The sequence below is a fragment of the Anser anser genome (assembly GCF_964211835.1).
Source record: "Anser anser genome assembly, chromosome: 14".
NCBI lineage: Eukaryota > Metazoa > Chordata > Aves > Anseriformes > Anatidae > Anser > Anser anser.
In genome coordinates this window covers 16,210,507-16,226,677 of record NC_139735.1, presented here as the reverse complement: position 1 = coordinate 16,226,677, position 16,171 = coordinate 16,210,507, and the positions used below count along the sequence as shown (strand labels likewise).

The 16,171-nt window shown below is 38.1% G+C and overlaps 1 protein-coding gene and 1 long non-coding RNA gene across 47 annotated transcripts in view; one reads left to right on the top strand and one right to left on the bottom strand.

Annotated features, from left to right (window-relative positions):
- Positions 1–16,171, bottom strand: part of LOC310881741 — a 488,814-nt gene that overhangs the window by 60,732 nt on the left and 411,911 nt on the right. The gene's annotated exons all lie outside the window — the stretch shown is intronic.
- The window catches only part of TENM2 (teneurin transmembrane protein 2), a 1,465,234-nt gene that overhangs the window by 1,104,306 nt on the left and 344,757 nt on the right, over positions 1–16,171 (top strand). For 2 of the 46 annotated variants that reach the window (XM_083799344.1, XM_083799342.1), the window contains exon 1: positions 9,934–10,582. The exons of 42 other annotated variants lie outside the window; for them this stretch is intronic. In XM_083799344.1, coding sequence (XP_083655470.1) covers positions 10,537–10,582 — 46 coding nt within the window. In that variant the 5' untranslated portion in view covers positions 9,934–10,536. Of the gene's footprint in view, positions 1–9,933; positions 10,583–16,171 lie in introns of those variants that run through there. 2 more of the 46 variants (XM_083799346.1, XM_083799345.1) reach the window with 1 other exon arrangement.

The following is a 16,171-nucleotide window of genomic DNA, read 5'->3' as shown; positions in this document are numbered from 1 at the left end:
GCAAAAACATTTCCATGTCTGCACATTGTTCTTTGGAATATGTACTGATTCTGCATGTCCCTGTCTCCCTCTGTTGTTCAGTTTCCTACTCTTTTTTTCTGTGCTTTTTGATGTGTTATATATTTGAATCGTAATCAAGTGGCTAACAATGCAACTATATTTTAATAAGGTGTTATTTGATTATAACAATTTGAAGCTTTTAGTTCTGATCGGACTCATTTTTTCACTCTGCAGTGATGTAGTTAAAAATTCACTGGAATCCTGCTTTAAAAATTGTTCATCTAAAGTGAAAACTGTATACCTTAATTGTTCATTCACGTTACTAACTATCAGCTGCATTAATTTTGCTTTTTATGCATGAGCAAAGCTCACAGACTATACCTGTATAGTATGTTATTTTCTCAAAGAAAAAAAAAGATCTGTTTATACAGGCACCTACAGCATCAGCCCTGTCATGCTGATGGCTGTGGCTAGACAGCATTGCCATTAGCGTTAGCCCTTTGGCATCACTTTTTGATCAGCGAGCCCTGCTGAGCTGTTCTGGTATTCCTCACACATTGCAGCCATAACCGGTATCCAGAGGGTCTCTGCTCTCTTCTTCATGGAGCTCTCTCTCACTTCAGGCATCGCCAGCTCTGGTTTATCTCAAAGACTGCCCTTCTTTCTTGCCATCACTCAGGAGGGCCTTCTGGCAGTCGCGCCCAGCTCCACAGTGTTTCAGGCGCTGCTTCACACGGCCACGACACCAAATAGTTCTTGAGTTCATCTAAACTGGCAGGCCGGGCCATCGCCTAAGAAGGTCGTGGGCTTGTTCATGCCTTTGCCTTCCTCTTCTGGTACAGACTGTTCATTTTTTCGTCTTCCCCCTAAAATCTAGGTGCTAGAATCCTGTCCTTCAGGGCTGTGGCAGGGCCACCCCACTTCTCCTTCACTCCCTGAGGTGAGTGCGGCCTGCAGCAGGGCGGGAGGGAGGCAGTGCAGGGCAGTGTGTAGGCCGGGAGTCTCCTCCGAGAGGGCAATGGGAGTCAGGGGCTTCCTCCACAGCCAGGCTGAGCTTGTACATTGTGCATTTAAATCTGAGTTAAAAAATAAAAAAATAAACAGCCACCCAACCAAACCAAAGCCAGGACTTTCTTGAAAAACCCATCCTTCCCTTTTCCTAAATCTTCAAACGGATGCTTAGTTCTCTCAAATGGCAAAGCGCAGGCCAGGGGGCAGCGAGGTGGCAGGGGGAGACTTGATTTCTTTCAGCCCGACCCCTGGGCAGCTGGCAGGGTTATCTGGGTGATAGAGGGACTGCTCCAGCAGTCCCAGTGCTCAAGTCTGTGCTGTGACAGAGGTTAAAGCCTCCAGTGTGATGCCTTCGGCCTCCCAGCCCTCCATGTAGATATGCCCGTGCGGCTGCCTGCAGCACACTTGTAACAGCCTGGCGGGCAAAGCAGTGGGCATGTAGCTCAATAGCTTGTGCACCGTGTCCTGCTTACTTGCTGTGCAATAAATACTCGGTGTCAAAACAAAATTTATGAATGTGTGACAGGTTAGTGATTAACACAACTCTAGTATGGTACATTCAAGCGTTCTGTTAAGCTTAGGTGTAGAGATAGGTTGGTCTCACTGACTTACCTCAACATACTTCACCTTCTAGGTAAGAAAGGTTCCAGGTGTGGTGTTGTGAAGTACCTATGTGGTAGCCTAATTTCATGAGTTGCACTGAGACCTTTGAGCAAGGTTCTCTGGTTGTATGGGTGAGCAGTTCCTCACTCCCCACTCTGGTAGCCGAGGTCTTACCACGGGTACTGCATGCAGTCCAGACTCCAGCTGGTCGTTTCACTGCATGTAGAGCTGTTTGGGGATGGCACCTCGCTCCAGAAATGCAAGGCTGTCGATTGATTTTGCACGGATGTTATTTCAACAGCATATGTAAGGGAGATGTATGCATCTTTATTGCCGGGGGGTGTTCCTGAACTAACTTTTTCTTCTTGCTGCCTTTATGGTAAATGCTTGCTTTCTCTTGTGAGTTTTAAATGTCAGCAGATTTTGAAAGTATTTCAGTAACACTCTTTCATTGCTCTTGAAGGATTTCTTAAGAAGCATATAGAAATGTTTCCATTCTGGTGAATAACAGAACATGAAATAGAATTACGTATTGAATCATACATTCCCTATGACGATTGGGTTTGGTTAATTTGTATCAAACTAAGATGCATTTTAAAAATAAAATTCATGGTACAGTTTGTTTCATCACACTTTCTTTTTTTTTCTCATCTTGGACATGTATTGTTTGATGTCAATTGATGCTCTGTGAATTTGGTTAACAGAAAATCTGTTAGAGTTGAGACTAAAACTAGGTGATACAATCGAGGTAAGAGGAGCAACAGAATGTTTAAAATATCCATTATGATCCACATATTGCATGATTGCGTTCACATCCTTTATACTAAAAAAAAAAAATCATAACAGCATAGCATTGTTTTATATGATTATAGTTGTTTTGAAGTTTTAATCAGCAGAAAATGTAGCATGAATAAGAATTAAGGTTATATAAACTTTCATTAGGGACCCAAACATTTTCCCATTGAGGTCAATAAGCACAGTTTTAATGGAGTATCGGGGATGAAAACAAAGAAGCTAAAAAACTAAGAATTTTTTAATGCAATGATACCCCTCTTTGATCTCTTCGACAGTAGTTCTTTTACAAACCAGCTGTTATCTCTAAATACTCCTCATAGATAGGGGAACTGACAGAGAGAGGAAGAACATTTTAAAGAGCACTAAAAGAAGGTATCAGGAGGCTCTGGGAAGGAGGAAGTGGAGGCTGTTGAACAAATTGAGCTTTTATAGCCTCTGGCTATATAGTCTGGCATATAGTCACTGGTTTTTCCCCAAGACTGGGGCCCTTAAATGGGGCCCTGCTTTTGGTGTTGCGCATTAAGATGAGCACTCTCCAGGAAATGTGTGGTGACTATTATATTGTATAGTGTAGTTCATATCTATTCTTGGCAGCTTCCAGAGGTTTCTTAGATATTCAGCATCTGAAATTGTACTGTTTTATCCCACATTTCATAAGCATCAGATTATTGCAGGAGAGAGTTGTCTGATAAGTCAAGTTTTGAATTGCTTCTGTGATTTTCACTTTTTAGCGTTCTCTCCTGTGATAATTGTTATAATAAACTGGTTAGGTGAAAAATGTTAAAATTAAAAATAGTTGTCAGTGTTTTTTTATATAACAACTTTTTCACTCTGACAGAAACTCTGTTTACTGCAATGCTTTTGCTCTGATGTCTCTGAATTCACAAAGTTGAAGAACATTCCAAATAGCAGCCAGATAGTTCTCTAGTTCTCCACTGACACATTCTCAGTCGAGTTTCCATGGAATCAAAATCTGTATATTCTGAAGAAGAAAAGATTTAGGGGAAAAAAAACATTGGGTGTTATTATTACATGTTGTTTATGTTTTAATACAGCATGTTACTTGGTACGGATATTTTTAAGAGAATGAACATATCTAAAAAGACATATCTAGCTATTTATAATGTGATCTGGGTATATTTCAGTTGTCTTAAAACCAAAACTAAAGTGTGCCTTTATTTTTTTTCTATTTTTAATCATTCTAATTTGTAATATTTTTGCTTTTTATAGAACTTTAGGTATTTATATGCTTTAATGAACATTTCTGACACTTTTTAACAGTTTGCTTAAAATGCTATCTTAAAGTTCTCAAAAGTCAATCGTGTTGTGTTCCTGCTGTTCTCAGCATTCTAAGCAGTACTTCACATTTACCAAATTTTTTTTTACTCTCTTCCTTCACTATGCATTCGCTGTTTCTGATGTGACAGAGATAAAAGACAAGAACAGGTGTTTTGTTTCATACCAAAGGTTAATCAAAACAAATATCCTATGTCTGATGAGAGCTGATGGCATGCCAAGAAATGTGTTTTAAGGGTGTTTTTATTCACCATGTCAAGCCTTCTTGATGGAATTTTATTCTGTGCTCTGAACCAAAGCAGATGGATTGCAAACCAGACGTTCTTGAAGCTACCTACTTATTATTATTATTATTATTATTATTATTATTTAATTATCTAGTTTAGTCATTGTATAGATACAGCATTAAACTGTTTAAGAAAAAAAAAAAAAGGCTTATAATTAAGTCTCCACAAATATTCATGCAGCAAGAAGGGATTGTGCTGGTGTTATATACACTGTTGTTAGGGCATTGCTTGTAAAGCAAACTGCCGTGTTTCTTACTTTGCCACTTCTGTGGTAATTGGTGGTGGTGTAAAGTTAACATGTACATCATGGGTGCAAAAACTCAAGGCTTGAGAATTGTCTAGGAGTCTCTTAGAGGTAAGTGGAATTTTAGGTGCTCTGTTGCAGGACGTGGCTATTCTGTTTCAGCATTATGTGAGACAGTTTCAAGCACTTCCTGAATTCTCAGGTGTTTGTTAGTTGTAGGGTGAGGCCTAACCCTGTAAGACCTTTGCATTGTAAATATGAAAATTGGAGTTCTGGTGTGAAAAATATGGATCAGGACATAAGTAAAGAGGAGCAAGTGTTAAAAAGTAAAGCCTTTGTCTGTGTTTCCCACTTCTTCTACAGTACCCTGCATTAGAGGTGGAAACCCATTTTTCTCTTTTCACCTTGAAACTTAATAATAATAATTATATATGTATTTTAATTTCTTATTTCTTACAGTCTTATTTTTCATCTTAGGGAAGTCTTCCCCATTTGGAAGAGTATTAGGCATCTTTGGCGCATGGCACAGATCAAGCTCAGCTCCAGGCAAATCAACAGCTCTTTGGATGTAGGCATAACAACAGATGATTTAAGGAGGTTTCTGGATTTGATTCTGAGCTTCCACATTATCAAGGAAATAAGATTGTTCCAAGACAAGCTCACAAAATGGCCACGTTTTTGACCAGCTCTGGTTATTAGGGAATGACAATGGTCGCATTTTGATTTGTTGACATAATTCTATTTTTTGGCATCCATATCATAGGTGTAAGTATTATCATAGGAGCAATGTATAGAGCATCTGGAATTGAACTCGTAGCAGAAATAATCTGAGAATGGAAGTTTGCCTGAATATAGGTCAAGTTAGTGCATAGGAAACCAACACATCTTCAAAGCTGTGGCTCAGAGAACTACAGAATGCTCAAGGGTATACTTAAGGCATGAATGTTGCATATTAATTGAGAGGACTGGGCAGAAAACTCAGTTTTGTTCAGTTAAGTGTATTGCCCAGTACTCTAAAATTAATTGTATGGTGTGTGATGCTATGTACTCTATTGTAGAGGTGTAGATCCTTACTTCCCAGCGAGAACTTCAATTACCTAGTAGTGAAGAAAATCCTTTATGATCCATATAGTTCCCTCTTGGAAGGTGGCTGTCGTCTTTGCAAGCAAAACATCTCTGCGCAGTGTGACAGAGCTCTCAGGCCATGTTACAGGAATAAAGCGTGGCAGGCAGACCCGTATGTACCTGTAGGTAACCTATTCTTTCCACCCGTAAGGTTAACTGAGGCACAGAAGGGTCATACGAACTGGCTGCCATAGGTATAGATGAAGATAATCAGTTTACTGTTGTTTTAAAAAGTGTAAATCTTCCGTGAGAGATATTTTAGAAATTGTACCGATGACAACCTTAAAAGGCCCTAGCGTGTCACTGTGTACAGAGCTACAGCTGTAGAAAAAAATTGTAAACAGAAATGTACCAAGCAGATAGCAGTGTAAGTTGGTGTCACTGAAGTCTGAATTTTGAAATGTCATTTTTATCTGTATTTCTGTATAGTTTTACATGTAAATGCAATGGAAAAATTTACATGTCCTTTTGAATAAGTGTTCCTGAATAACCAGAAACATACAGATTATTTCCTGTTTTAGTTGTTCTTCAAGTAAAAATTACAAAAGTATTGATTGATTTCCATTCATTCATGAAATAGCTGATTTCATAATAAATTAACACTTCTTTATGATATAGAGAAAACTAACACCTAACTTTTAGTGTTAAATTTTACTTGTTATTGCTTACTGAGCTAACAATAATAAGGATCAAAGATTATTTCAGTAGCTGTTAAGACATCTTTATGACTCAGAGTCAAATTATCAGCTGCTTCTACTGGAGAAGTTCCTACTGGTGTTTTCTCTTTGTTTTCTTTGCATGACACTTGGCTATTTCTTCAATAGTATATCTCTATTAGTTGTACATCAATTCATTCAGCCATGCGTGTAGTGTTTGGACCAAATGGAGGTTGTAAAGAACGTTAATTTACCATGATGCTGTCACATGTATTCAGTTAGGCTCAAAAAGCAGTATTTAGGTGGTTTTATAATTCATACCAGCTACAGCATCGCATTTGCCTTCACTGTGCCAGGTTACATGTAGCTCATGTGTGTTCAAAGTCCTTAACTTGTTCCTCTCACTAATTAAACTGATGATGCTTTTTCTACCATGCCAATTCATCTTTTGTCATAAATTGGACACTGGGACGTAGAGTATAGACAATATAAGGCATAAGGTATTTTCTGATACGCTGTGCCTCTCTTTTAGTGCTTGTGCTACACAGTTGTATTTCCTTTGAGTGAACAGCTAGGTCTAGGGAACAGTGGCTGGGGAGGGATGAAGTGCCGTTCTGCTTTTGTAATGATTATGGTTTAAGAGGATGACCCAAAGGTGTTATTGAAACAAAGATTGTGGGGGGAAAAGGCAATATGTTTTATTAAACCAACAGATGTAACTGGAAAAAAAGAATAGATGCTTTCAGACACGGTCTTTCTTCAGGTCTGAAACAGAAGAAACAAAAAGCAAAACAAATCAGTTCGGTGTTCATGCCATCCAACTAGGTGATCGGTAAAGAAAAAGTCTTTGCTAGATGTAAGTACAGAAGGATATTGGAAAGGGGCTGTGGTCAGTAGCTCTTCTGCATGGCCAGAGGCTTTCAATTAGCTCCAAAGGATATATAGAGCATGACTTTTTCTGTCCAGTAGTCCCTTTAATAGGTGACAGCTCGACAGAAGTACTTTTGTCATCCTTTGCCGCTGTACTTCCCCATAATTTGTTGTCATGACACTCCGTGTTCTAGATAAAACTGTTGATGCAGTTTGCCAGCAGGAGGGGTGCAGGGAGGGGGATTCACGATCAGTTAACCAGGGAAATGTTTTGAATGTCAGTTATGTTATTTCTTCACTATTCTGTTATTATGCAAGGTGTAAGTCACAGACTTAGAGTATGGATTTGCATGCAGGCTGCTTAAATCCTAGACCTAAAACATTCAAGGAATGGTCCAGCTTTGTAGCAGAGTGGAGAAGTAAGGGATCAGGAGGTGTTCTGTGATTCAAGTTGAGTTGACTTAGTCGGATTGGATTGAGGGAAAACTCAAATTAATTGTTGGAAAACTCGAGTTGTTTTGTTTGTAGTGGTGAGTGTATAAAAAAGGGCTGGAAATCAATTATTAGTATCTCTGCACAAAATAGCATGACTAGTATGTTTAGTTGTGTAGTTATTCTATAACATTCAGTGGTATGGTTTCTGTACCTAGTGGAGTACTGCTGGAGGAAGCTCAAGGAGAAGCACATTTCATTGCAGTAATATAGTTTTTGTGTTGATGTTAGCCAAGACCTAGTTTGTGTTATGGAAATGTCGCCAGTTTGTAGAATAACTTACTTCCGTAGGAGAACAACTTGATTTCCTCACTGGAGCTGTCAGGATTTAAGCAGTTCAGTGTCCAAACATTTTTAGTTCAAACACAAGATCAGTCCTCGTAGAGAAGAATTTATTTGGTAGTACATGAGCTTATGCTTCGTTTTAGCCACTCGATCTTGTGTCTTTTTTGAAAAGGGAAGAAAAAAAATTGTATGCATATTCTCAAGCTTTTTGTTGACCTTGAATGTAAATAGAGATTTTTGACTGCATTGTGAATTTGTTGATATGCCTGTGAGAATGAAGAGATACTTCTAGAAGTGTACATGCGTGGTTTTGGGTTTAGATAATTGTCATGAATATAACCTAGCACATTGTAAGATACGTAGAAACTGCTTATCAGGGCTACCATGATAAAAGGGAAATAGACAGGAACGTTTTTTCCCCTCAGTTTGTTCCCTCTTTATTATTACTCATTTTACGATAAGTGACCTCAGGCGTGTATATATGCATGCACATACAGAAGAAGTGAGCTTCTTATGGGAACTTGAGACCTCTTTTTTATCTTCACATGTTATTTACCTTCATGTCTGAGAGAGAAAATGGCAAGCCTTTAAAGCAGCTGCATTGCTCAAGCTAGATCCCTTACAGCAGCAGAGCAGGAATAAATACTTGATATAAATTACCCTGCAAAATGCTCTTCTACTGGGTCAGGCTAAAGGTGTATTGGTACTCCATGGGAAAGATGTGTAAATGCCCAGTGTCCATATGATTTTTTTTTTTCTTTATAATTAAGAAATCACCTGAGCTTATGTGATGGTGGTTGCTCAAGATTCATGAGAATCTGATTTTAATGCATCTGTATTTATGAAGGTGTATTGCCACCCCTCGGGACAAAATGATAATGTGAAACACTAACAATTGCAAGTTTAGAAATAAGTGTGGGGCTTGCGGCAGTCTTCAATCTTCAGCTTTACAAGAAATCCAAAAACTGGACTGTGCCTGCCCAAAGCTTAATGTGTGGGTTTGTGTTGAGATTCTTAATACTCTTAGAGAGACATCAGTTCTTGAAAACCTTCTGGCACAGTAACAACATTTAAGTATTCAGGGCTGAAATTGGTTGTTGATTCCTTGATAATCATTTGTGAATTCACCTTCATAACCTCCTTTCTAGAATTGGGAAGTCTTTACAAAAGGAGATAGCGAGCTGTTAACACTTTTTCTTTTTTTTTCTTTTTTCTTTTTTTTTTTTTTTTAAGCATTTAGGTACCTTTAGACCAGGGTGCCTAAAAATAGCTCTACATGACTTGCCTAAACTAACACAGATGTGTGCTGTACATTTGAGCTCTGGATCCAGATTTCCAGCATCTTATGCCCCTGACATAGTCCTTCCTTTTCCCTAGCGGAGTTGAGATGCTAGGATCCCCAGGGAGGCCCAAACAGGATGCTGCAGCAAAGGGAAAATGCATTGTGTCTTTCAGGTTTGTTTAGCTTTCTGCTGTCCCCTTAACCTTACGTCTCCGTGTGACAACCGAGTCTGACGGAGCTCGCGTTGGCTCAGCAGGCAAGGATGGTGCCTTTAGCCCAGACGACCCATTGGCAGTGGGCCAGCAGCCTGCTGGGCTTGACCTGAACATGATATAAGCACAGCAAATGGAAGAAGCTCTTCTAATGTTACAAATGCTGTATATATAAAAATATATATTATAAATAATAATAATACAAACCTGATCCTTCGTGAAAATGAGCCCTACTTGTATGAGGATTTACTGTGGGGATCTTTTCTAAGTGACTAGGAGTTCATAATTTAATTTGACATTCTAAATTTAGCACTTAGCTTGTAATTGCTTTTTTAAAATCCTAAATCTGATTCCATCTTTGACTGATTCCTTTAAAAATGTTAGTTCTGGGTCACTTTTTTGTCTCCTCCCACTACTTAGTGCAACTTCATGGCGAAATAACAAGGTGCCTAGAAGAAAATGTCTGTACGACCTCTTTTCTGAAACAGATTTATCAATGCTAATATGTTTTGTTGCTATGAAAACTCAGTTATCAACATTAAACATTTGTTCAGTCATTTGTTTATCGGTGGCAGTTTGTTAGGAGTTATAAGTGGAATTCCATCTGCCAGTTAAACTATATCGTAAATTGCTGTAGCAATTAGCAGCTCCTGGGCTGGCGGGGGGGGGGCCGGGGAGCGGCTGTCTGTCCTAACGGGCACAGGAGCTGAATTGCACGGAAATGCACCTCTGAAGGTGGCTGAGGGCGATCTCAGGTACACTGCTCACGAGCGTGCCAGTCGGGCGCAAACAGGCACACATTGTGATTATCTCAGTTTTCAAACCTGGAAGAGGCAAGAATGTGTTGCTAAATGAGAGAGGCAGTATGTCGTGCTCGCCGAGATAAAAACAGAAGCTGCCAGACACTTTGGCTTTATTCTGTGAATCCTCTGCTTCCAAACTCTCCTATCTTTTCTCCATGCTCATTCTCCCTCGCATTCTCATTCTTTCTCTTTCTCTCGTCGCTGTCTCGATCTCTCTCTTATTGTTCTCTCCCTCTTTTCCCGTCTTTGATGCACATACGTTGTCACATTTCATTGACTCTCCCCTCTTCTCTGTTCTTACACTTACGCCTAGTGGTGCTTTAGCCAGAGCTTGCAGCCTCTCAGGCGAGTTTTAGTCATGTGTGAAGCTCAGTTTGATCGAGCGCTCCTTTTCTGCCTTTTCACTCTTGCAAAAGATTAAAAGGTGGCGTCACATCGCTCCCCTGCTCTTTCCCGCAGGAGGGACTTAAAAGGGACAACAAAAACTAATCACTTTCAATACGCGTTTTCTTGCAAAAAAGGGGGACTTAGCTGTGCAATTTGAGGCTGGTGGTGAGGATTGGGAAGGCTAGAGGATGCTTCATACTGCTAACAAGGGAAGGAAGCCTTCAACTGAGGCAGGTAAGAAGTGCCTGGATCCGGTGTTTCACAGAGTGGCTTGATCGGAGCGGTAGGTTTTCAGCAGATTTTTCAGATATTGTAGCTGAGGAAAGCAACTGCAGCAAGAGGCAGCATCGGTGCTGTATCAGATTCCTTTTGTTTAAGATTTAAAGTATGTGCTGTAAATTGAATTAGAAATGGCTTTGCAAAGAAGCTGTATTCACACCGAATGATTTTTCCGTGTTTCTCTGTGTATCAAAATAAAACAGAGCCGGCTTTTGTGAGAGCTGGACTTTGCTTAGGGTTAAATTCAGTGTTTGAATTGGAACAAGAAAAGCTTTTGAGTCTTATAACCTTCTAGGGGCTTGGCATTCTGCAATTTGGTTACAGCAGCTGAACTAAAAATTAATTGTACTTATTTGCTATTGATTTGCTAAGGTAAAATCTAGCATCGAGTTTAGGTCTAGGTGAATATGGTTTGTTTGCCTGGCATTTCATCAGATGAATAGCTATACCCTTTTAGCCATACTGTAGAACCTATTTCATGTTTATGTTTTGTAAATTGAGATTAAGTATCATCCTGAATGAAATACGTGACTAAAACTCATAAACTGCATCTGTGTTTAGTAAAGCAATCACCAAATTAGAATAATGGATTTATGTCAGTTGTCAAATGGAGTTAACTCTGAAAGTGCTGTCCACAAGTACACTTGGATTACAATAAAGGGCTTTCTGTATAACAGTTATTGAGAGGAGCTAATTTATCAGGCGAAACGTCTGAACTTAGGTCTTGTGATACCATAAAATTATATAGCTTAGATTGTTTGTGGTTTGGGGAAACGTGTCCTTTTATTCTATATAAAAATGCATTCAGGCTATATAGGGATTCCAAAAGGAAAAAAAATACTTGTAATTTTAAAATGTTACATGCTGGTAAGTGCTTTTTATTCACAAGTGAAATATTTAGCTAGTGGGACTTCTGTGTCTGGTCTTCCCTGGCTTTGGTGCTTTTTCCTCTGCCTACATTTCTGTGCATTTACAGTTGCTGTCTGTGTGAGCAAACTAGGACCGAACAGAAGGAAGGGATTCTGTGAGCAGCAGTGTTCTGAATTCATTGTCATAGTGGAAAGTGAGCAGGCATTCAAGGATAGTTAGACCTTTATTAGGGTTTCAAAGGAAAGCAAACAATATTGCAGTGATGAGAGTTACTTGTAAAAGTACAGTGCTAATTAACTGTCTCTGAAAGCGGAGCTAGGAAAAGCTAACTTGATATTATAAGCTGTCAGAGTAAACATTGTTTAATAGGTAGATTTTAGAGTTGCAGACCTACAAATGGGCACACTGCAGATGGAAATTAATATGTTTACTTGAGAACTTTTGTCTTTGTGCAAGTTTAGCCTAATGACTCAATCCTGCATGCAGATCCATGAATGCACAACGCTATGTACCTTGTAAAAAGCAGTGGCAGTGCTTTCTGCGTACGTTCACAGTAGCTGATTTTACAAGATAGGCAGTGACAAGGCACCACATAGCTGAATGGGATCAAGCCCCTAGGGAAGTCTAGTCTCCCATCAGTGTGCAGGGACTTCATGTGTTACTACTTCTACCTTCAGTGGCAGTTACTCATGTATATTCATCCTCATATAAAGGGACAGATTTTTTCTGAGGATGTATAATCAGACAAAAGAATCTGTAAATGTTTCACTGATTTATGGTGGGCATTTTTATTCTGTAAAGCCAGTTCTGTTGAGTTTCTGGCATTGGCATTGCACCTCTTTTTCTCCTTTCAAAATTTTTCTACGTGTTCTTCCAAGCTCCTTTGATGGTTCAGATCTGTTTTTACTGCGTGTTGGATCAAAATGAAATTGAGGAACTTGTCCAACAAAAATGGAAGTCTGGGATGTAACATGGTATTGTAAATGTTATCTTGTGACTTAACTGAAGTAAATCTAAGTGTAAATGGTAGATGATTTTCAACATGGATTTGTCATTAAAAAATAAAAATAAAAATTGTTCCTTATGAAATGGCAGAAAACTAGGAGGCTGAAGGCGAGCTAACTTGATCTGTTTGAGCCTAGAATGCAGGATCTGAATTGCAGATCATTTCTCTCTCATTTTGGCATTCGCTAACTCTGCCCTACTAGATTTTAAATGAGTGATTAATATAAATAGCAGCATTTTACTGATGTTCCAGTAGATGTTGCTGGAGAGCAAAGCAAAGATTATTTGATAGAGGAAAAGAAATGCAGTGAGATTACAAAAGCCAAAGAAAAATCTCAAGGTAAATGGTTAGACAGGCTGTTGGTAGTTTAATAATATGAGACCAATACATTTTTGCATCATCATCTTAGATTCTATTCAGTCTGAGGAAGTACATGTACTGAAATTGTTAGACTCATCACAACTGTGGTCTTTTATAGGTTTGTAGTTTTTACTTACCACTTTTAACATTGTATCGCTAGTACTGCCGTTGTTTCACGTGCGTATTTTCTCCGATGAAGGGCTGAAAGATTATCCTTAAAAGCGTTATCTTTTTTAAAAAAGTTCACAAACTACAAATGCTCAATTATAAGTTAAGAAATGAAATACATCAGATCTCAAAATTAGTAGAATTCCAATGCAGCAAAGTTGCTTGATGTTGAACAGCAAGAGGTTACCAAATCAACACATAATACAATTTAAAAAAAAAGTGAATTAGTACATTATCTTTCTTAACTATGAACAATAATGACTTAACATCTTTTCTTTGATGTGCCTAAATTCTGAGAGAAATCCTCTGATGTGGCTCACATTAATAAATTGAAGTAGAGTAACTAACGGCAAATGAGAGGACAGAAAGCTGTGATGTCCTATTCTGAAACTACTGTGTTATTAATTAATCAGATAAAATGATAAAGCAGTCCCAAAGGAGTGGAGGATTGTATATACAGGCACTAACTGATGCAATTTCAGGCAACCACTGACCTCTATCTGTGGGAATATTTATTTTTGGAGATGATCATCAACCGTAACTGATTTCAAATTCAAAACAATAATGTGTGTTGTGTTGTTTTTTTAACGCTAGCTTTTCAGGTAAAGTAGGATAAATACACAAAACTTGGTCTAGTCATAACTAGCAGGTGATTTCTCTGCATTCATCTGGTTTGTGTATCTATTTGTACTGTAGCTAAACAAGGAAAACAAAAATTAGTTGAAGATCTTTTCAAGATTAGGTTTTGTTTTTAGAATTAACCTTACTATGAAGCACTGGAGGAGCATGGCTTCTTTTATTTTATTTACTTCGTAAAAAAAAAAACAAAAACGGTTTCTACTTGTAACTGGGAAAAAAATGCAGGTAGAAAAATTTGTTGGCAATCTCTACAGTCATCTGTCTCATTTAGGTTGTAGATTATTTATTACAGTTTGGTTTTAATATTTTGTTTTGCTGTTATTTTTGTTACTCTCCCCCCTTCCTGCAGAGGCATGCACCAAACTTTCTTCAATATGACAAGCCTTAGGATGATGTGTTTTTTTCCATTCATTAACATTTTGTGTAATTTGTTGTTGGGTACTGAGTTTGGGCATGCACACAACTGTGTACATACTAAGGTTAATTCCTTAATCTTTAGAAAACTGTTCGCATACTTCATATGTTGAAGAATAAAATCCCACTGTGTCTCATGAGTATGCTTTTGGAAGCATCCATATCTATATGCATTTATTGAATTCATAAATGCATCTATATTCATTTATTGAATTGTCACGTGTAGGGTTTTTTTGCATTTTTGCTTAGGCTCAAAAGTTTGTAGGGTTTTAGAGTAAATTAGAATTGATAATGAGCCTTGTGCATCTCAGCTGGGCACATGCACAAATTCATAAGCACTTCTACGTATGTTTATTTTACAGTTCTATGTCATTCACAAAAAATAAACCTGCCTGTTATCAGTGAGAGAGTATTACCAGAATTATGTTCTTTTACCTTCCCTACTTTGGTTTACTTTCAGACTTGTCAGTTCAGTGAAATGGTACGTAATTCAGCTTAAAAGATCGTAATATGTCATCAGTTTTCAAAGAGAATTCCCTGTTGAAAACATTGGCAAATTCATTTTAAAGGCTTATGACACAATATAGCCCCAAGGAATAAACTTTTATCTTGGTATTTCTCAGCTCTCAAAGTCATGAAGAGAAAAGCAAGCCTACTCTTACAGTGGAATTCTGTTTACGAATACACTATGAAAAGCTCAGGATAGCTGAACAGGGTAAATAATTCTGGACCCAGTCCAGTCTACTGCCACATTTCTCAGTAGTAGCAATATTGTCTTTCTGTGTTTGTCCATGGATGCACGTGTATATATAAACAAAGACACAAGTCTGAATCTATGTATTTTAATTTAAGCCTACTTCAAATTTAAACATAAATCGCTACTCTCGCATAATTGGAGTGCAGGATGAATGGATGTCTGTGAGTTTACAGTAGGTTAGTGAGATATAAAGCCACTGTGTACATAAGAAAAGGTACAGCAGGTAATAGTAATGAATGACTTATCTAGGAAGATTGTTTCAAAATGCATCTATATAATTTGTTCCATCTGTGTGGTACTTACATTAAAGGTTGACATAAGGTGAGTCAAAAAATAAAATAAAGGATTTGGCAATGAAGTTGTCTTAAAGATGTTACTTCTAAAAGAAAAGACACAAATGTGTATATTTTTCTTATTTCTGCTGAAGCAACTCCTGAGTAACTTAAAGGAGCAGACATAGTTCCTCTTCTAGCTGTATTTTGTAAAATCTGTTTAGTTAACACAGTTCTTACTATCATTGTGCATGCAGCTTTTGAAAGATAAGAGAACGTGGTTACTATCTATAGCTTATAATAGTTTTAAGAAAATTCAACCCATAGCTCGTAGCTGATTCCAAATCTAATAACGCTTGAATTGTTATCATTTGCAATATGATTACAGCAGTGCAAAACTTTTGTATTAAAAAAAATAAAAATCTTTACCCCCCCCCCCAAAAAAAAAAAAAAGCTAAAAAGCTTTGAAAGTAGGACATTTTTTCAGATCCTTCACCTAAACTTATCTTTGTGGCATCCCAGGGGATAACATGATGAAAAGGTATTGTACGGGTGGTCCTTCTCTATACAACACGAGCAGTATTGGAAAAAACCTTGTATATTTCTGACGTATTTTGATGTGACACTCAATACAAAGTATTTTCAGTTGGAAGATATGCCTTTTATATTTCATATGTTCATTTTGCATGTACTTGTGTTAATTCTTTTTCTTACACTTGCCCACAAAGTATTACTAAGCAGTGGCTCATAACAATGTCAGCTATGCTAACATTGTTGTGGAGGAACATATAGTCTTTTCTGTTCCCCTCAGTTCTCTTTGCTATTGGATTAATGCCTATTCTGAATAGGTTTTAGCTGACAAATCCAACTCCTTCAGCCCTTTCTGTTTCATCTAAATGTCAAACCAAACACAGGCTTGTGTACAGGTTTTTTTCCTTGGCAGCAAAATGGAGACAAGGAATCTGCTGCAAGATGGTATCATTTGGAGGCGGGGGGTGGGGTGGGGTGGGGTGGGAATTGTTGGTGCTGAGTTAAGAGATTTTTATACTCTCCATACG